This window comes from Podarcis vaucheri (assembly GCF_965113315.1).
Source record: "Podarcis vaucheri genome assembly, chromosome: 1".
NCBI classification, from domain to species: Eukaryota; Metazoa; Chordata; class Lepidosauria; order Squamata; family Lacertidae; genus Podarcis; species Podarcis vaucheri.
This window is the reverse complement of record NC_138759.1, coordinates 130,426,615-130,449,324: the sequence shown is the minus strand read 5'-3', so window position 1 is coordinate 130,449,324 and position 22,710 is coordinate 130,426,615. Positions and strand designations below refer to the sequence as shown.

Genomic DNA, 22,710 nt, shown 5'->3' with positions numbered 1-22,710 from the left:
CTTGATGCAGAAGATGGTAGGATTATACGTTTGAAAAGTTTAAATTTGTTTAGGAAATCTGTGATATTAGAACACTGTTAAGTTCCTTGCTTGCTTCTGATAAATACCAGAAAGTGAGGAGCATACAAAAAGACAACTAAAATAATGCTTAAAACTAAAATTAAGTTGTTGGGTTTTTTTAATTGGAATTTATGCATAGAAACACTAATCAGCCTGACTAGTGTTGTTATTTTGCTGAGCTGGTAGTGCAGAGATTTTGTTTTCCTCCATCGTCCATGCCATCTAAAATCGGAATGTCTGCAATTGCTGTATGTAATGATAGCTTTAGCAGAACCCAAGATTTGTAAGCATGCAAACATGCTTATAATTTTACAAGTGCATCATTAGTTTTGGGCCGCTGTCATACATTGAATGTCTATATTCCATGTCCATGCAACTTATTATTATTTATTGGATTTAATACCCAGTCGTCTCCCTAAGGTCCCACGGTGGGTCACAGCAATGTAAAATACAACTTTAAAACTAGTTTGATTACAGTCACAAGAATAGGGTGGGTCCTGAAAATATACACTTCATGTGTCACAGGCCAGGGTAAAGAGTTGAGCATACAACAAGAACTGTACAGTGTAGGTGTCATGTGCACCTTGGTGGGTAGGGAATGCCACAATGTAGGGGCTGACACAGGGAATGCCCTGTCCCAAGTCACCAACACCTCAAGCTTCATAGGGCAGTGGAACTATCAAGGGGGTGCCCCCTGCTGATCTTAAGCAGAGGTGGTCTCTCAGATATTTGAGGACTAAGTTTGCTATAGTTTTAAACATTAGTTTAAACCTTCACTTATGCCCAGAAACAGACTGGCAACAAATGCACCTGTTTTCAAACTGTTATATGAACACTATACAGGCTAAAATGTCTTACACTGCCACGTAAAACTGAAATAGCTAAGGCACACAAACAGTTGTGTATTTGGCAAATAGATCTTAGTGCCATCAAATGTTGGTAGCCTTTTTTTTCCTGTTGAACATATGTAAGGGGGGGGGGGAACAAGATTTTAAAATAGCACAGATACAAAAGCAATATATTTGCCCATGTTTGACTATGCTGATTTATGTTTTACAATGTTGTAGCTTATTCTGCCTCCAATTTGTTTTACTTAGAGTCTGGATACAGATAAGCCCATGGAGCCAGTGAAAAGATCCCCTCTTCGCCAGGAGACTAATATTGCCAACTTCTCCTATCGCTTTTCAATGTACAATTTAAATGGTAAGATGCATTATTAAATCATTTTCAGCTGGAGGAGGTGGGGAAATGCTTAAAACTTAGAATTCTTCTAATAACAGAAAACATTGTGTGTATCAGAATGAGACCTGTTTGTAAAGGACACTTAACGTGACTTTTAGTGGGCACAAAATCCATTTGGCTCCCCCCCCCCCCGCAAGAATCTTACTATTGAATGAAGTGTTGGACTTGGAATGGATGAACTTGTTAAACATTCCAGTAAAGCTGAATGTTGGAAGATTCAGGACAAACAGAAGAAAGGGCTTCCTTACACACCACACAGTTAAACTCTGGAAGAATTGATGGACGCCAACTTGGATGTCTTTGGAAGATGATTAGACAAATTTCTGAAGGAAAAGGCTATCAGTGACTACTAACCATGATGGCTATTTTCTGCCTCCATTGTTGACGGCAATATATCTTTGAATTGCAGATGTGGAAAGTGCTGTATTGCTCAGGTTCTACTTTTGAGCTTTCTATAGGCACCCAATTGTCCACCATGAGAACAGGATACCAAACTAGATGGGCCTTGGAACTGATTCAACAGGTTCCTCTTGTTTTCTTATGAAATGCTGATTCTATGGTCCAAACCCTGTTGCAAAATTTATAAAATGCAAATTGTAATGTTACTATAATGAGAGTGACTAGGACAACAAAATGGTACATAAGCTGAAACCTAGTAAGATGTAAATCTAAATATAATTTTGAATTACACCTGTCATGTACTACTTTTCTCTTACGTTTTAACGATTTAAATGCGTTTATTGCAATTTGTGCTGCTTTTAGGCTGTAAATCCTTCCAAGGCATCTTACAGGAAACATTAAATTATATTTTAAAACCGCAGTAAACAATTTAACAGTTTCAATGTAGGTCAAGTTGGTGGTAAAATTGAATGTGTTCAGGGCACACTCTGTTTAAGGGAGCCAATAGTGAGAGTCAAATACCCTGCTACTTCCCTATGTTTACACTCTAGAACTGAGGTCCTCCAGAGCCTATGCACATGGCCAATAAGGTCAGTGGAAGTTGTCCACAACTTCTGAAGTGCACCATATTGACTATTCCTGCCCTCAAACATGCCCCCAGAACACAGTGCAGAAATCCAGTTTCTATACATACATACATATATATGTCGTTTTATTTGTGTGCACCTTTTCATAGTTTAAACCATGCTCAAGGCGGCTTACAACATAAAAAATACATAATTGCAACATAACAAAAGTAAACAATAAAACATAAAAAATAAACAAGTCAATCTGGAAAGGGGAGAAATCTTGAAAATTCCCGCTGTAGGCTGACCAAATAAATTAGATCTCAGAACAGTGGAATGTTTAACAGAGTATTGTGATAGAATCTGGATCATATTTCTGTCATTCATTGCAGAAGCCTTGAATCAGGGAGAAACCGTGGATCTTGATGCGCTCATGGCAGACCTTTGTTCCATTGAGCAGGAGCTCAGCAGCATCGGGTCACAGTCTGCAAACAGCATGTCAATGAAACGCTTTGCCACAGAAGGAAAAATGGCTCAGAAACCATCTGGTGGCGGACGACTTGCTGCTAAACACAGTAGTATGAAAGGATTGTCCTCTTCGTCATCTAGCCGGGTGACAAAGCCTTCACATGCTATCTTCTCCCTGGATGACATTACGGCACAATTAGAGAAGGCATCTCTGAGTATGGATGAGGCGGCACAGCAACCTATAATGGAAGATAGCAAGCCTATAGTTGCCACCCAGCATAGGAGGACAGCCTCAGCAGGTACTGTGAGTGATGCTGAAGTCCGTTCTATCAGCAATTCCTCCCGTTCCAGCATCACATCTGCAGCCTCCAGTATGGACTCCTTGGACATTGATAAAGTGACAAGACCTCAAGAACTAGATTTGACTCAACAAGGACAGCCAGTTAGTGAGGTACAGTATGATTCATTCTTCACAGTTACTCAGGCTTTAAAAATGCAACTCATTAGCCTGCCTCGGTGCCTTTTTGTAAAACATGTTTTAATAAACACCATGCACTGGCAAGAATTACTCATTTTAAATATTTCCTAGAGAAAATTGGTACTTTCCTGTCTATCTTGGACATCTTCCTCTCACGTGCATATTCTGCAATGAAGTACTAAGCCACTTGTTTAATTGCTCAGAGGTATAAGTATGATGTCAAGGTGACAGAATCTGTATTGATTCTCTGGGCAAAATGAGTCTTTTTTAAACAGCAATCTTATAGCAGCACTGCAGAGGGACTCAGGAGCGGTGGCGGTTTTGCTCGCGATAGACCATTGGGTGAAGCTGCCATCGCGGTCTTGATCGCTGTATTCTACCTCCAATATCAGAGTAGGATTCTGAATTCCATTTGTTGTTTCACTCATGTCCTGCTTGCAGACTTCCCAGAAGGACCTGGTTGGCCACTATGGGCTAGACCAAGCAGGCCTTTGGTCTGAACTTGCAGGGCTCTTCTGTTCCCAAACCATCACCTGTCTGATGCTTCTTGAACTTCAGACAATGTAGCATTTTCGCTCCATCTCATGGGGAAGGAGAATCCTCGTAGTTCAGCTCTACTTTACATGAAACATGGCTTGAAGAAAAACCTAAGAGCCATCAATATCATCTGTAATTAAAGGGAAGAACAAGACAATGACTGAGGGGTGAAATGCCATATTTGTTCCTAATCCGTGAGGCTTTGCAATGAAGCAGTAATATAAGGAAGGATAAAAACTATTGAGAGGAAATGGCTCAATAAAACATCATTTATACCTGCCTAGAACATTCAGTCTTGTGCTTGGTGAGATGGCAGTCATATCTGATCCTTAACATTCTCATAATAGTTTGCAAATGAATTTTGAAGTCTTCCATGTGGTCTTTGACATGACAACTCTATGTAATTACGATAGATAAAAGTAATTGACTGAGGGCATTTGCCTAAGGATCAGTCCATTTGAAGATGTAGATACAGGCTAAAAAGAAAAGTATGTATGTTCCAGAATTAGTCTGAAATAAATACAGAAAACCACATTCCGTTAAATTCAGTAGCAGAACATGTTAACTTATCAACACAGTTGAATTTCTCCATGTAACTTTATATAAAGTATTTTTACTTACTCAGAATCTGTCTTGCACTCTTAGATTAGTGATAATTGTCAAGCACTTCAGTTTAGAAGTCTGTAGGGGCAGTGACTTTTGGAGTGGGGGAAAGCTTCTCCTGAGTACAAAAATTTGAAATTACTCTTTTTCTTTCTCCAGTAACTTGTGGAAATAAAGTAATATGAGAATGTCTTCCATAAGAACCATTTCCAGAGGGATAGCCATGCCTCTGTATGCATGCAGAAACAACATGGTCTAATAACAAGACCACAAATATGACATGAGTCTTCATATACTAGAGTCCTCTTCATCAGGTGCTGAACTCTAGTTCTTGTCCACAAATAATTATGCCATAATATGTTTGTTAGTCTTTCCATAACAATCTGCTATTTTATTTCTATCATATATATTCAGTCTTCTTTAAATGACTCCGAGTCATGATGTTAGCCCAGTTTGTTTCTGAGTTTGTCATGGACTGTTGGGAACATACAGCTTACTGAGACTGTTTTGGCAATTTGCTTCAGTAGAACGCATTTTGAAAATGTTGCTGTTTCGCATTAGATGAAAAGCTGTGTATGCCAGGCCATCCCCTGCTCAAAGCACGGGGATCTACTTCAGCATATCTTCCATTCTTCCATTCAGTACTGTCTTCTTCAATATTGGTGCTTTACAGAGTTCCATACAACATCATGTATGAGGAAAATCTTGTTAAGGGCACTTCAGGACAGGGTTGAGAACCTTCAACTCTTATCAGTGTAAGCCAGCATAGGCAGTGGTCATGGATGATGGGAATCATGACACCACCACCACCACCCAGATTATTTTGGGGCTATAGCTTCCACACTCACTGCTCCAGGAAGACTAGTCAAGAGATTGCTTGTTGCTTCTCAGAACAAATTCTTGATATGTAGAAGGTCTAGATTTGACCCCATCCTCTCCGGGTAGAGCTGAGAAAGACTGCACCCTGAAATTTTGGATATCCACAGCCATCATAAGTACAGTGGTACCTCGCAAGACGAATGCCTCGCAAGACAAAAAACTCGCTAGACGAAAGGGTTTTTGGTTTTTTGAGTTGCTTCACAAGACGATTTTCCCTATGGGCTTGCTTCGCAAGACGGAAACGTCTTGCAAGTTTGTTTCCTTTTTCTTAACACCGTTAATACAGTTGCGACTTGACTTTGAGGAGCAACTCATAGAACATGGTGTGGTAGCCTTTTTTGAGGTTTTTAAAGACTTTGGTGATTTTTGAAGCTTTTCCAAAACTTCCCCGACACCGTGCTTCGCAAGACGAAAAAAATCGCAAGACGACAAAACTCACGGAACGAATTAATTTCGTCTTGCGAGGCACCACTGTAGATCGTAGTGAAGTAGATGAATCAGTCTAACTTATATCCTGTGATAGAAAAGGCCCCAGGTGAATTTATTTCATAATTTTGGCTGAGAGAAATACATTATCCTCCATCAAGAACAAAGCTCCCCTGTTTTGCAGGCCTATTTTGCTCTCCTCTGCTATTCCCTTTTGTTCTTCCTTTGACTCAGAATTCCTCTTGGCTGTTTCCACTTCGTATCACGTGATGCAAAGCTCTATTTTATTCCCACCACTGCAAGGTCCCATTAACTTTTAATTGGTAGAGTTCTCCTGTGCCAAAATCCATGCATGCTGCTGGAAATTAGTCTATGCAGATCTGCTTACTTTGCATATTTACTCAATTTGCATGCTGCATTTTGAATCAGATGTTTGAGATTTTGCAGAATTTTTTACTTTTGAGCATGTTGTAGTATGACATCTATTTGTGGAATAGAGATCAGTAGGCAAGGAAGCATAGATAGAGATAATGTCCTGTCCTTTTTGATGATGCATTTGAAAGATTAAGGCAGGGTCAAGCAATTTTCAGGGATTCAAATTCGATTTTAATCAGCAGTGTTGCAAAAAGACAAGCAGTCTTGTCTATGAAGAGATCTTCCCTTTTCTATGTTGCTATCAGTGGTCTCCAAAAGGCTGGTTCCCAAAAGGTGTTTCAACCACAGTTGTTAGTTAAAAGTCCTATAGGCACAGGATAAAGTCTGCTTCACAGCATGGTGGTAATTGGCTTGAGAGGAGGCAGTATTCTACATCTCAAAATACTACATTTTGAATATGCACAAAGTTTTGAAACTGTGTCTTCATTATTGTTGCTTAGCATCAGCAGTGATTTATTTATTTTGTTAATTTATAATAAACTAGCGGAGAGGAATTTTGATCAGTAACGATCTTGAAATATTAGTTTGGCTCACAGCTTTGTTGGCAGCATAAATATCAGCAGTTTAGCATCTGTTATTTTTGGAACAAAAAGAAAAGAAAAGCTTCACTCTTCTATTGGAACAACTCCAGTGGAAATATTCAAAGTAGCATACCAGTTTGCAATGAGAGTCTTTATATATGCACTACAAATTTCAAATGAAGGAAGTGTTCATCCTAAATGTGTTGTACAGAAGTTCCGTCTCAACATTCCTTTCACATAATATGCTACAGCTATAAGATTACTGGAGGAACTCTTATATGGTGGGAAATTGATTTGAATTTCCCTTCCTACTCTCAAGAACAATACAATTTATTTAAAATGTGTGATTTTGTTCATATGTAGATTATGTGTCCCAGATTAAATATGGCTTCCACTACCATTTTAAAAAATGGTTTATGAAGGATGTTGAAGGCAGATGTGATCCATTGGTTCCTTTCCCTTTGGGAGTTGACTCCTGATTTGCTGCTATTTTTAAAAAGTCAAAAACAGTGGTGAGGAAAACTAAAAGGGAGACGTTTTATATAAGGCCTACCATGCCTCTTGTATTAGTGTGTTGGCCCTTATTTGCAGTTGAGTAGTCAATAGTATCTGGTTTCTTTTTGTTAAATTCTCTTCCACAGCAGGACACTAGGGCAGACACTAGGGGTGAAACATCAGAGCCTTCAAAAAAATAGCAAATTGCTATTTCATATTCTCCATTATTTTCCTCCAGTTGACCAAACTGCGGGAGGCAGTGGAGGACAGAAGTGCCTGGCGTGCTCTGGTCCATGGGGTCACTAAGAGTCGGACACGACTAAATGACTAAACAACAACAACAATTATTTTCCTCCACCCCCATTTATATATATTGGTTCATAGGCCACAGTCACATACTTAATATGAATAAGCCTCTATGAACCCATTTAAATCCCATGGCTTGCACACTTCCCCCTCATCCCTCTTCCCTTCTGCATGAGCAGAATTTAGTGTTGCTTTCAAAGAATCTCAGTTTAGCTTTGTGAATGAAGCAGGGATCCTGATTTAAAACACAAACAGCACTCGGTTTCTAAACAGGTTAATTCAAGCCATGGGTTATGAAGCTGGCTTATTCAATTAACTATTACCTGTTTGAAACGAATGCCTGGTTTTAGCATTGCATATGAACCTGGCCATAACCTGTGGAAGCAAAAAGGCAGAATGGAATATAGCAATAGTCTGGAAACCACCATGGATGCTGCAGAGATTCCCCACCCCCTTATTTATCTGCTCAGAATCGCTAATTATCAAACTCTCTATAGCTTGACTTGGTAAACAGAATGTGATGGATATTTCTCAGCTGTTCCATAAGTAGTCAGCAGAATAATTTTAAACAAGTGGTAATCCTTGTGGTGACCTCACAACATTGGTGTTGCTTCAGTTTACCTGGACAGGACAGGGTGAAAGTGAGGTTCTATCAGTATATTCATACCCATTCTGGTAAGATGCAGGGACTTTGTTTTCAGGATAGTGTCTCGGTGGCACCATCCAACCACATCACAGGTACTGCTTTAACCAATTACTTCCACAACATACCTAGAAACTAACAGTTCTTCTCAAAACAGAAATTGCAATTGGAGCATTCTGTGGCCGTCAACTGTAGTAAAATATAAATCGCATAAGTGCAAATCTATTTATTATTTTAAAATTTGTGTCCCATATATCTATATAAAGGTAAAGGGATCCCTGACCATTAGGTCCAGTCGTGGCCGACTCTGGGGTTGCGGCACTCATCTCGCTTTATTGACCTTGGGAGCCGGCATACAGCTTCCGGGTCATGTGGCCAGCGTGACTAAGCCGCTTCAGGCGAACCAGAGCAGCGCACGGAAATGCCGTTTACCTTCCCACCAGAGCGGTACCTATTTATCTTTCACTTTGTGCTTTCGAACTGCTAGGTTGGCAGGAGCAGGGAACGAGCAACGGGAGCTCACCCCGTCACGGGGATTCGAACCGCCAACCTTCTGATCGGCAAGTCCTAGGTTCTGTGGTTTAACCCACAGTGCCACCCGCATCCCTTATATATATCTATATAATGGCACCCAAATGAGATAAAAACAATATAAAACAAGCCTTTAAAAAGAAAAGTGGTATTTGAAACAAGCTGGTAAAAAGTGGACCACTCCAGCTAAAAAGATTCACCTGCAGCAGCAGGTAGAAAACCTGTCTAAATAAAAAGAGCTTTATCCATCATCAGAAAGTCACCAGAAGGTGATTTTCTGGTGTCAGATAATTTATTTTTATTTAGGCAGGTCTTACTCGGAAAGGAGTTACAAAACTAATGTTTGTGCGTTTGGGGTGAGCTATTAATTGTTTGCATTTGCTTTTTCTACAAAGCTAGCAATCTTACAAATAACGGAGCTGACAAATGCATCTAAAAGCTAACATGGCTATAAACAATTTAGAATCTGCTGCAGAAGTAGTGTAAAACAGTAAAAACATAGAGAAGCTGTAGGTTAAAATATTTGCAAATTAAGTGATACATTTTGGTTTTTGGTGATGCATTTCTGGTGTAGCCTAATACCAAACAAATTCTTCAACACAGCATTAGAACCCTATGTTCTTTACACTCAGACCTAAATATTTTAATTGAAATTCCCATGTACAATCCAATGCTATACACATTTACTCAGAAATAAGTCTCACTGGCTGTGAAGGGATTTACTCCCATTTGGTCTGTAGGACAGCCAACATTTTATCTTAAAAATTGAAAGGTGTTGTAAAAGACAACAACAGCTTACACCAGTGAGATAATAGTTTTCTCCACAATTTGACTACTCTCCTGTTGGTATCAGTCTGTCTCGAGACAATGGAAGCGTTCTCCATTGGAGAGTTACAGTGCCTGCTGTGGCTGTTTTACAGACCAATATGGGAGAGGCGTGTTTTATTGCAGGTGGGTCAGATGAGGGCATCTGATTTCACTGGGATAAGTGCACCGTGGCATTTCTTCCCTCTGTGGTCTTCCCAGTGGTAATTTCCCCTCTGCTCACTGCTGTGGATACACAACCTGACGGTTTCCAGGCAGTGTGTTCATCTGCAAAGGATTCCTACAAGGCACAGTTTCTGTTTCCAGTCTTCATGTCACATTTGCAAATATCTTCATAACACAAAGTTGGTCTGCCAACTAATCTGTCTCCATATAGAATGTAACTGCAGACTTGTTTATTAGTAAAGCTGTGCAGCAGGAGAAAATACATGCTTATTTTCTCTGAAATGGCTAACCTCACAGGGTCTGCAAAGGTGCTCAATGTTCAATATATTTTAATTCATATTGCCGCTCCTTGCCCCTGTCCTGCATGTTAATAAATAGTTCCTTCCACCACCCCTTTCTCCTTTGCCCTTCCCCATCCTTTTCCTCTGACATTTTCACAGCATATTGTTTCTGTGGAACATTCCAGCAAGCAAGCCAGACGTCGCATTGACTTTTCTGAAGAAGAGGCTGAATTGGCTCCTGTAAGTTCTTAGTTGGGGTCCTTACCTGTGTGTCTGTGCGTGTTAGTTTCCTCAGTGTACAACGTATGAGAAAATTTGCAATGCTGATTCCATTACAAGTTGCATTTACAAAGCAGCAGTGTGGAAGATGCAACATTCTACATCCATTCTCAGAGTTGCATCATGCTGATTCTTTTTATAAATCTGAATGTATGCCCTGCCTCATCAAAATTAAACTTGAAAACGAAAAAGAATAAACATTAAAACATTCAAAATAAATTCACTAATAATAATAATAATAATAATAATTTTTTATTTATACCCCGCCCTCCCCAGCCAAATAGCATGAAACCAGCAGGCAACATTAAAACTAAATGAAAATCCTAGACAGCAGCAGGTAAAACATTAAAACTACAGAGGCAGCTGTGAAACAAGCAACTGAACTAAAAGGCCTGGACAAATGAAAACTGGCCCCTAAAACTTCAAAGAGTTAGGTGCTTGAGCGCACACAGGTTTAGAGAGAGCATCCACACCTGAGGTGCTGCTCCTGAAAAAGGCATAATAATATTAATAATAATAATAATAATATTTATTTATACCCCGCCCTCCCCAGCCAAGGCCGGGCTCAGGGTGGCTAACAAGCAATAATAAAAACAAGTTGAATGGATACAACTTAAAAACAAGATTAAAATACAACATTAAAATATTGAAACATTAAAATATTAAAATGCAGCCTCATCACAGGAGGAGAAAGGAAAAAGAAAAAAGAAAGGGGGGAGGGAATCAAATTGGCTCCAAGCCAAAGGCCAGGTGGAACAACTCTGTCTTACAGGCCCTGCGGAAAGAAATCAGATCCTGCAGGGCCCTGGTCTCATGAGGCAGAGCGTTCCACCAGGCCGGAGCCAGTGCTGAGAAGCCCCTGGATCTGGTTGAAGCTAATCTAACTTCCTTAGGGCCCGGGACCACTAGGGTGTTGTTATTTATGGACCTTGAGGCTCTCCGTGGGGCATACCGGGGGAGGCGGTCCCGTAGGCTGCTTGGGTCTTCTGGTGCCTGACATCAGTAGATGGGACACTTTGAGGTCTAGATCAGGCTTCCTCAAACTCGGCCCTCTAGATGTTTTTGGCCTACAATTCCAATGATGCCTAGCTAGCAGGACAATGGTCAAGGATGATGGGAATTGTAGTCTCGAAACATCTGGAGAGCCGAGGTTGAGGAAGCCTGGTCTAGATGGGGAAGTTCATATTGGTGTAAGCAGTGCTTGAGAAAATCTATAAACCCCCATAAGGTTTCAGGGTACAGTAACACTAGGACTTCTAATCTCAGTTAAATCAACCACACTGATGGTGTGAATCAGAACTACTGGACTGTTCTGGTTAAAAATCTATAGAAACTTAGTACAATATCTTTGTCTTAGAATGAAAGACATGGGACAAATTTTGACAATAATATCTTAGCCTAATAATTGCCTGAACTTACAAAAAAAAAATCTTTAAAGCTCTGAGTTATATCCCTATCTGCTCTGTGAGAATGTTTTGTAATGCAGGACTAAATAAAACAATTGTGTCTTCATTAATTATCAATTGCACAATATTGCCACCTGCTGCCTAGAATAGGTATAAAATTTATTATCTAAATTTACTACCTCTATAAATGACTAGAATGCCTACACACACACACACACACACACACACACTAGTTGCATACTAAGATAGAGATATATATTTTGGAAAATCTTATTCTCAGCTAGACCAGCGCTTTTTGGATCATCACTCTTGCTGTTGGCTATTATACAATGGTTATATGATAGTTTTACAGTTGCATGTAGAGGGAACTTCTTCATAGAAAAGAAAAGCATGTTCTGTTACAGTATCATCAGAGATACGATAAGAGAATCTCATGGTAGCATAATCTTTTGCATGCCCACTTATGGTTGGGATGGGAAAGCAGGTTGCTAACTGCTGTAGCAAAGTTGTATACCACTTTGAGAATATTTGGGTTGAGGGGTGAGTAATAATCTAAAATGTAATAAATAATTTCAAACTGGATTTGACAATTTCTGAATTACACTTGTAACTGTGAAAATTAGAAACTTGCTTTAAGCTATAAGAAGCTGTTCTGTCTTGTGAGTAGGTATTTGCAATTTTATAGAAAGGCTCCCTCTTATTGTTAAGTATAAGAGGCTCTGTGTTTTTAATCTGAATTCTGTACCTGTGTCCAGCAACATGATGTACCAGCTACACATACTTAAAATATCATTTGAACCCTTTGACTGAATTTGCTAAGTTCAATAGGCTTTGAGAGTTTTAAACTTCTTTTTAACATCTCTGTTGTTCTAGTAGTAAGCCTTACCTTTTAAGGTATATTTTGTTTTCTTGTATTAAACAATAATTTGGGTTATTATAATAACACATATGCGGCTTAAATGCCAAAATAGTTTCCAAGTGGTTTACGTAAAACCTTGCTTCATAGATTTCCAGGTGTCCATGTATGAATTCCTTTTTGAATGGGGTTCCAGGTCCCCCCAAAAAAGATTATGCAAGAAGACTCTTGTCTCATAGGTGATTATTTTTCTGTGTCTTAGAATATCATTTGGCAACATCAACAAAAGGAGAATCCATGTGAAGTAGGGATTCATTGGCCGGGGTGTCCATAGTAAAAAATGCAGCATGGTGGTTGGGTGGCCTTTCTGTGTGCTTTGTAAATGGATAAAATCTATTGTAACAGGATGCTGCTTCTGATAGCACGTTGGCAGTCCACACTTTTTATTTATTTATTTATTTAGTCAATCAATCAATCAATCAATCTGTTAGTTGCTTTATCTTGCCCAAAGTAACCTGAAGCAACATTCAACCAAGCAACCAATACTATAGCATTTGTCTAAAATAATGTGCTCTTCGGGGTAGCAATTTCTAATGAGAATATTTAATTTCAGCACTTGACACCAAGCCACAACCCAGTTTAATATGAGCTATACACAGCGCAAAACAAGCTGGCTTCAATGATTTCTGGCTTGCTTAGGCTAACGTAGTTGACCACAGTTACTGGTAGAAATAATACTGCAAGCTGTGATTTTAAGTAGAAGTGAATCCTTCTAAACGCCTCCCATCTATGTATGCAGGCTAAACATCCAAAACTCATTTATGATGCACATTGCACTAAGCTATGGTTTAGTGTGGCTTGTAAAAACAACTATTGCCACTCTTACGTTGTTTTTCTCCTCATTTCTCTGTCCTTCCTCCCCTCTTGCAATGCTGTAGCTGAATGGGACTCAGAAACCTAGTGCTAATTGCAGTGGTCTGTGAAGGTGCCTGCCAGTTCTTCAGATATCCTCACCCTTTTCTTGGTGAGGAAGAGACTGTCTTGTTCTAGCCATTCCACGGGTGGATCTACACGGGGGGGAGGGGGGACATGCTATAAATAAGTCAGAAATTAGATCGTTATAACAAATAAACAACAACAACAACAATCTTTATTATGGTCCAGAGACCCAACAAATCATTACAAAGCAATACACAATTCATACATCCTACCTCCAGGTTAAACAAGCATTTTGTTCAGAATATAGGAATCATTGGTTCTTGCAACCACTGATAAAAACTTTGCCACTGCTAATGTTCTAGCATTTGTCCGGTCTTCCAATAGGAACCTGACATAGTGAGCCTCTGATTTTCCCGGGAAAGGTACCAGCAAGGGTAGTATCAGTTCAGCCCTGGCTTGCTCATATTTTGCACAGTGCAACAAAATATGTTTTATGGAATCGATGTCTTGAGCACACGAGCAAAGTCTGTCCTGGTAGGGAACTCCTCTCAACTTGCCATCCAACACTGCAGAAGGAAAGACGTTTAGTCTGGCTTTGGTGAAAAGCCTTTGATAGTTTGGTACTGTCACGTTTTTAATGTAAGATGTTAACATGCGTGTGATCGACAGATAAACAAAAAACCTACGGAAAAGCACATATAAAAATTTCCTTCCCTCTGGCACCATCTGGTGTTGCATGTTTATAGCGCATTCAGATCGTTGTTTCTTTCCTAATGTAGCTGAGTCTCAGGTTTCTAGAAGAGCACAGAACACCAGAACTCACTCTATCCAAAACTTCTTAGCATAGTTAAGAAACCAAATGAAGCCAGAGGTGGTGATATGATTAACAATAGCAAAATCAGAGACTGCACATGATTGAAAAATCATCCTCAAAGTCCTGCAGTGAATATTATGATTTTAAACAGTTGTAAGACACCTTGAATGGTGCATGGTCACTAGAAGAGTGAGTTAGAATTTTAAATAAAATAGACTTTAGCCTTTGCTCTGTTCTATGAATCAAAATAGCTTGACTAGGTTTATGAAACAGATTTATTTTGTGTGCTCAAACCTCATCTAGGCTTAGCTCAGTGTGTGCCCAGCAGCTACAGATAAGGTTTACATAACAACCACCTAAATCTGTGATTTAACTGCACTGACAAAAAACTGCAGCTATGATGGGATCAAAGGATTGTGAGGATGAACCCTGTGTATGTATTGCATTCAGTCACCTTTTACAGAAGAGGAACATCTCACAATTGGTTCTAGGTGAATCCTACCATACAGCAGGGACAACCCGAGGACTTGGAAGAGGTTTCCATAATAGTGTGTCATAATAAAGGTGAAAATAGTCAAAAATGGGTGGCGCCTGTAGTCCATTACCACAAAAGTCATTGCTACTGACCTGTCCTTTCTTTAATAAACCTTTGAACGACCAAAGTGTTTTCATGGCTTGCTTTGTTGTAATGCGCCAGTCAGTTGAGAAGTTTGGTATGTTGAGAAGCACCTGGCAAATGTGTGAAAATGTGTCGCTTTTATATTATTATTAAGCAGCTTTGAATGCGAGAGGAAGTTTTCAGCCTGTATTAATATTCTTAATTGGTCGAACAGGATAACTGATATCAAGAAGTAGTCTACTTGCGTAATAGTTAATTCTGTAATACTTTTGTAGAATTGCTAACAAGTGGGGCACGCAAAATGAGAATTGGCCACGGATTAAAAAAAGGAGTTTTGCAAACATGCAAGAAGTATATATCCTGATCACTCACTTGCCTATTTGCCGCTTAAAATACACCTGGAACTATTATTGAAGTGCTTCTGATGTAAAGAGGAAAAGTTGCACCTGTCTGCTGCTAATCATACACTATAAAATTACTGTACTGACTTTCTTTTTGACTTAATTTCTTTCTTTCTTTTCTTTTCTGCACAAGCATTCCTATTTGGACAGGGAAACCTCCCTTCTTCTGAGAAACATTGCAGGAAAGCCTTCTCATTTGCTGACCAAGGTGATACTACTATTTCCCACCTGCATGTGACCATTTCCTGGTAGATAGAATGGCATTCATAAAATGGCATTCCTGGTTGATGTTTGTGTGTGTGAATTTGGACTTTGCTTCCAGTAGCTTGTGGTGGTTGGGAGAATGACTTTTCCTCTGGTTGGAGCAGAGGCACTTCATTTTAAAATACCTTTGGATGAGGAAGGCCGGAATTATTCAGATGTCCTTTCCTAAAATCAGTCTATTACAAACTAAGATATTTCAAAGGATGCCCTCAGAGCAGTAGGGCATGTTAAGATGCTCATTGTCCATGTTGCCAAAAATCAGTTGAAATTGAAAATTTAAGAAAACATCAAAAATATCAAATTCATGTTGTGCTACAATAAAGAACCTGTTTACTTTTGATTTCTCTCTCTCCATAATAATCTTGGAAAGAGCATTTCTAGTAGCTGACCTTGTCATATTCGATGGGTTCCCCGAAATTTACAACCTGCACTATTTCCATCCTCAGAATAAAATTACTGAAATTAGTACATTTCAGTATAAACTGTTTGCTCCAGTTATGTGCGTCTTCCTAAACCCAGTTTTTGAATCTTTCCCCCAAAAAATATTTTTTTTTGGCAGTGTGGCAAATTAAAGTTTAAAAGGCAGGGAACATGACTGAGAGCCACAAGGTAGGAAGTGAACCCAGGCGTCGCCCCCTAAATTTGTTTTCTATCATTAGCTCTTCATTCATCTTCTGAAAACCGAATTGACAATTGCAGCAGAAAATTGTTTCTTAATTAAAGCCATAAATATACTGTAAACCTCCCTGTGGATAACTCAATCAGTAGAGCATGAAACTCTAAATCTCTGGGTTGTTGGGTTCAAGCCCCATGTTGGGCAAGACTGGTTGGACTAGATGACCATGGTTGTGCCTTCCAACTCTACAGTTCTGTAATTCTGTGATCCTTGGATGAAGGGTGGTATATCAATTTAATAAATAATAATAAAATCAGATGTTATCCAGATTCCATACAAGACTTGTATGTTGAAACTTGTATGGCACATAACCTTCAACTACTGTAGGTTCCTAACAATTGGTTTAAGAAAATGCAAATAAGGCACTGTCATGCTTCTAACCCATTTCCCCATTCTTCATTTCTTTTGTAAATTATTATTACAGTAGAAAACCATAATTCCTCAGTTGCTCCTGATTCCTGTTTATCAACAGGTGAAGGCTGCTTACGGAAGCATGATTAAAATCAATTAAGCAGCAAAGCTATAAATAAAATCATGATTGATTAGATGAAAAACATTTTATTTTAATTATTCTAGAGCAGCCTTTGCCAACCTTGAGTCTACAGATGTTGTCTGGCTACAACCCAACTCATCCTTGACCATTGGCCAAGCTACATGAGGATGTAATTGTTTGTAATCCTACAGCATATAGGAACCTACGACTTGGAAAAGCTGTTCTAGAGAGAAAATGGCACCACTTTGCTCTTTGAGGGAAAGTTTTTGATAGGATGCTAGTGATTACTGTTGGTGATTACATAAAGTTTTGTCGATACTTGCTAGAAAGATAGAAAAACTAAAATTGTAGAGAGATTTAGTAATGAATTTGCAAAGCGACATGCTCAAAATAATTTGAAGCAACTGGGGAAAAAGAGAAACTCAACATCTGTGCTGCTTCTTTGATGCTTTCAAATTGAAAGACCTAGTTCAGATGTCATGGGAAACCATAATTTCCTGCCACGTGAACAAGCCATAGCCTAACACACTCTTCTCTTGACTTGTCTTTCACAGGAGCAGGAAGTTGGCAGCTTCTGTTCCCATTTTAAAAATAAAGACAGTTCTCTGTGACATCCCAACTGTGCTTCGCAAGAACCAGTTGGGATGAAACTTCCCCATTTTCAGATCTCTTCCCCATTCTCATTATCCGTAGTTTAAACAAATTGCAGTTCCCTGCATTTGGACAAGAAACTATAGTTGGCTTAAAAACAGGAAGTGAAAGTTTTCAGTGTTCTCCTGGCACTCAAAGGGAAGAGGCTTGCTGTATCTTTATTTACAAATGAGAAAACCATGATTTCTCACTGTTTCTGGAAACAGGCCAAAATGAGCTTGCAACTTGTTGCAAATTAGCATTGCAAATTAGCACAGAAAACCAAGAAGTGGAAACCACAAATCTATAAATTTTGCTTATGTTTGATATACTCTCTGTGATGGAGACAAGCCCCTGCCATTTGATCTTGTTGGCTAGATGGCACTTCCAGCAGGGCGATTTAATCAGTTCTGGTTAGATATGCTATCATCTTACCACAATAGGCAAGAGGTTGGCTGTGACATTCTGCAAGGGCTGCAGCTCCCAAATAACCTTAGAGGTACAGCACCACGGTAATCTATTCTAGAGGGCACAAAAGCATGAATGATCCATTCCTAAGAGGAGACTCAACTAATGTAGAGTTGCTAAAAGATACTCCTGCTCATGGCCGCTGCTTGTTTTAAGGAGACTCTTTAGACTGCTCAGAAGCTGATTCACTTCACCAGAGCGCCTGGCTTCCCCATCAACATTATCCAAATCTTAAAATTTAGCTTTTGCTTGCAAACAAGCTATAGATAACATTAGCATTCTTGACAATGTATTACTGCTTATTCGCACCACCCTTCCAAATTCAGTCTCTGTTTTTTCTGCTGTTTGCAATCGCAATTTCAATGTGTAACTAAAGCCAAATTTGTTTGGAATATATTAACCGTAGGGTGATGAATGATAAGTATTGACGAAATAGTCTTAAAATCTGATGTGTTAATGCTTTATAGTGGAATGAATAGTTTTTCCTGGAATAATGAAAACTGCCCTGGTATATCAACAGATTTAGTACAACATCCTAGGCTAGCTTAGATGTCCAGAATTGGCCTCATAGTTAGTGGATCAGTAAGATAATACTCTTCTCTGCAATGACGAATTAAATACCATTACCGCAATTAGCAAAGATCATTAGCGCACTGTCGCTTTGTAGCAAATTGAACTAGCAGTCCAGAACAAAAGTCATTTTCTGCTACTTCACAATCTCTGGTTTAGAAATCTTTCTTTTTTTAGCCCATGCAACTTAAGTAGTGGCACAGTTTAAAACTGTGTTTTAACAAAACATTTCAGTGCTTGTTCTTGCATGCCTATGGAGTAAGAAAAAAGAAAGCTCAATGAAAATGTTGATTCACTAAGCTGCTATTTTGCTGTGGAAGCCTCCTATGTTTAAGAAGCATTTTCTCTTTTGAATATATGCCTAGAAGCAATTATTTATGGCATCTATTTTAACAATGTTGTAAATTGAACTATTATTTTTTAAAAACATTACCTTCTAGTGATGGAGTTTTATGTCCTGTGTTTTCTGAGTTGGTAAAATAATAAAGTCGTAGCTGGCTACCTGTAACCACGCACCCCCAAAGAGTTGGATCTGTTTCAAGAGAAAATACTGTGTAGTATCATCTAAGAGGAAACTTTGGAGCAGCAGAATAGACGTTAACAGTCCACTGTAGAATTAATAGCTTTGTATTGAATATCAGATCTTTTGAATTATCAGCCATTTATTGTTAATGGGCAGTATCTAAAGAACGGCGTAAAGCAGAGCTTTCCAGACTGTGTGTCACGACATGTTAATGTGTCAGTTGCGCTGTGTAGGTATGTCACGCGGATGCTCCCTGTGCTCCTCCCAGGGGTGGAAAGGGGTTTGTTTAACCTTCGGTTTGCTAGTAAAACTGAATTACTGTGTCAGGAAATGATGCATGTCTTTTAAAAGTGTGTCACCGACATGCAAAGTTTGGAAAGCTCTGCTAGGAGCTTCTGCTAGGCCAGTAGAAGTTTTTATTTTATTTTGAAGTGCTGGTTCCCTGGACCAGATTAGTCAGCCAAGTTCCCTCTTAATGTTGGAATGCATCTCCCGTCCTCCCTGAGTATTGTCCATGCCGGCTTGGATTGATGAGAGTTGGGATCCAGCAACACATGAGGGGCTCTCTGCGGGCTACCCTTGCCTACGATCACAGACTGGTTGTGAACCTCCCCTAAGCTTCACAAGCAGTTTTGGTAGATGAGAAATGAGGCTCAATTCATGGAACAGATTTCATAGTTGCTTTGATTTTGGCCCTGTTTAGCACAAGCCGTGCTAATAAAAGAACTTGGAAAGCATCCCTGCATAAGTAGTAATTAGCCATATATTTACATTGTTCCTTCTTGCATCTCAGTGCCTAAGAAATAACTTGGCCAAAGGATAAAAGAGACCTTTGGCATCTTTAGTAAGTTTTTGTTTACTAAACTGCAAGCACAGTTCCGGAGTTGGAAGTTTTTTCTTAGCTTAGTTAAAACAATACTGCAAAACAGGGTGCTTTTTAATAGGGGTGTTCATGGATCCCATTCTTTGACTTTCATGTATACAGTCATACCTCGGGTTAAAGACGCTTCAGGTTGAGCGTTTTCAGGTTGCATGCCGCAGCAACCCGGAAGTAACGGAACGGGTTACTTCTGGGTTTCGCTGCATGCGCAGACGCGGCAAATCACGACCTGCAGACGCGGGTTGCGTTCTGCTCAGGTTGCGAACGGGCCTCCGGAACGGATCCCATTCACAACCAGAGGTACCACTGTATCTGCATTTTTTTAAAAAAAAAAATAATCCAATGTGTTTGAATTGCTCTGTGGTCTCTGGACTTCAAACTGTCATGCAAGTTTGAAGCCATGATGAAATGAAGCTCTCCCGTTTTCTGTACACTATGAAGGGGGATCTAAAATTGCCAGCAGAGTTCCGAAGATTTCTGGGTTATTGCTTTTCGTTAAGGCAGAGCAATGTACATTTGAACCTTAAAAAGTTTTTAATTTTTTTTAAATTATTCCACTACTGTGCTTTAACATTTTAAATAAATAATAATAATAATCAGAGATCTTCAGCACTCTACTGACTTGGACAGCCTTGCTTCTTGAAAAGCTAGGTGAACACTCATATATAGAAAAACATAGAGCTAAAAGGGACAGAAGAGTATGCAAGCCACAGAGTAACTTGAGGCATTGTGGAGGCCCTGATCTGACTGGGGCGGGTGTGCTATTTGGCCTGCACACTTGTTGGTGATAATGCTTACACTTTGGTTTTACTTCTACAGCACCTTCTTTCAACACACTTTCCATCTTTCTAAACCGTGAAATACATTTCGCTGGCCCTAGTAAGCACAAAGCAAGTTTATTGATTTATATTAAAACTGTACCCTACCCTTCCTCCTCAAGGAGCCCAGGGCATAAATTAATTGTATTAACTGAATACAGTTTAAAATAAAATAAAGCATAATTTGAAACAGTTAAAAACAATAAAATAGAATTTTTTAAAAACCCGACAACAATTTTAAAGAAATTTATGTCTTCAAAAATTTGACAGTATAATTTCCCCCCAAAGATCATCTGAAGTGCGGAATGAAGAATTGGAATTTATCCAGATTTAAGAGGCGGTTCAGCATGTGACCTGCTTTCACCCTACCCACCATGTTAATTGACGTGGAGACTTATTTTAGGCAAAAAGCCAGAAGTCATGCCAGCATGTGGGTCCCAAAAGAGGAGTGGTCGCACCAATTTTTGTATCTTCTCTTTCTCAAATAACGGCAGAGCCCACCAGTCCTGTTATATGCCACCCACTGTCGATTCGTTTTTAAGGTGCTTGCCATTCTCTGACTTGTGGGTTGTGCTCAGTGCTGTAAACCAGTTGGGAGGCAGTTTTTGTGTGTGGCATGGCTTGCTGGTTGCTAAATGCCGTGTTAACTTTTCTTGTAGCAACTCATTATAGGATTCAGTAAATTGTCTCAAGATGGAAGGCTTGGTTTTCTTTAATTGCCACCATTCTTAAAAAATATTGCTCATTGAATGAACTGGGAGATAAAGACTTGACCCTTCAGCTGGAGCGCTCCTTATTTGACACTTTTCCCAGCTGTCACCTGGGCTCCTCAAATCATTTAGCAGACATGTAGCTGCCTTTTCGAAAGCAGTTTGGTCTGCTTGTGCAGGTCAGGTGTGCGTACATTTCTACATATGCTGCAAATCGTACAGTGGGCTATAATTCTTATTTGCTAAGAAAAAGTTTTGCGTGCCTCCTGGCACTCAGCATAGAATTTGAGCCTCCCTCTGTTTCAATTTAAGGCTCCAGGACTGAACTTTCCAATAAGTCCCTTGTCTCAGCAAGCTTTGCATTTGCAGCACGTGTGTTTTAGTACATATTTTGAGAGACGGCTTATGGGGCTCTTTTTAATGGAAATCGGAAAATAAGCATAAGCTTTTTATAAGTTCTCTCTGTCTTGCCAACGCTGCCAACCTTTCATAATTAAGTTGCTAACCTTCAATATTTGCTTCCATTTATAGCCTTGTCTTTTTCTGTGTAAAGCCGCTAGTCCTTCTAATGGCTTTTTGCTTGTGTTATTAGTAGACAGAAGAAAAGGAGACATGCAGAAATAGGCCAGTCTAATCTAACCATAACAGTCTCTTGAAATAGTTACTGGTTATAAGCTATAACTTGTCACATGCAAGAGCCGATCTAACTGGGTTTGACTTCCTAGATAGGACGGCCAATAGCTATATAGTTTGAGACCAAATGAAACATGACCCTACAACCAATGTGAAACCGTGGGTATTTAAGTGAGTTAAGGGAGGACTACAGTTGTTCCCTAGGGATGCGGATGGCGCTGTGGGTTAAGCCGCAAAGCCTAGGACTTGCAGATCAGAAGGTCGGCGGTTCAAATCCCCGTGACGGGGTGAGCTCCCGTTACTCGGTCCCTGCTCCTGCCCACCTAGCAATTCAAAAGCACGTCAGAGTGCAAGTAGATAAATAGGTACCGCTCAGGTGGGAAGGTAAACGGCGTTTCCGTGCGCTGCTCTGGTTTGCCAGAAGCGGCTTAGTCATGCTGGCCACATGACCCGGAAACTGTACGCCGGCTCCCTTGGCTAATAAAGCGAGATGAGTGCCGCAACCCCAGAGTTGGCCACGACTGGACCTAATGGTCAGGGGTCCCTTTACCTTTACCTACAGTTGTTCCTGGGTGTTTAAATCACCCCATCACCCCCAAAAGGCAACAACATTTAGATGCTTGCAGGAGTTATACTTCAAAAGTTCCACTCCAGTTTTACTTTTCAAGCTGCAGGAAACCATCTAAGGAAGGTCCTTAAACCAGCTTAATAACCTTCTTTGTGTCTTGCTTAAGTGGCTATTCAGATAACGTTTCAGGCCTCATTTATTATTGCTGTTATCATCTTACTTGTTACTTTCATTGAAGATGGTTGTAATGCTGGTGAACCAAGGCCGTTGCTGTTAGCAGCTGTTGCCTTTTTCACCGCTCTT

General features: G+C 39.7%; 2 protein-coding genes across 6 annotated transcripts in view; one reads left to right on the top strand and one right to left on the bottom strand.

Annotated features, from left to right (window-relative positions):
- Window positions 1–22,710, bottom strand: part of CYP20A1 (cytochrome P450 family 20 subfamily A member 1) — a 343,026-nt gene that overhangs the window by 153,070 nt on the left and 167,246 nt on the right. The window lies entirely within an intron of this gene.
- Window positions 1–22,710, top strand: part of RAPH1 (Ras association (RalGDS/AF-6) and pleckstrin homology domains 1) — an 83,154-nt gene that overhangs the window by 39,182 nt on the left and 21,262 nt on the right. For 2 of the 5 annotated variants that reach the window (XM_082224756.1, XM_082224757.1), the window contains exons 3-6: window positions 1,158–1,263; window positions 2,660–3,186; window positions 10,020–10,100; window positions 15,308–15,382. In XM_082224756.1, the coding sequence (XP_082080882.1) occupies window positions 1,158–1,263; window positions 2,660–3,186; window positions 10,020–10,100; window positions 15,308–15,382 (789 nt within the window). The remainder of the gene's footprint in view (window positions 1–1,157; window positions 1,264–2,659; window positions 3,187–10,019; window positions 10,101–15,307; window positions 15,383–22,710) is intronic. The other 3 variants (XM_082224754.1, XM_082224753.1, XM_082224755.1) reach the window with 3 other exon arrangements.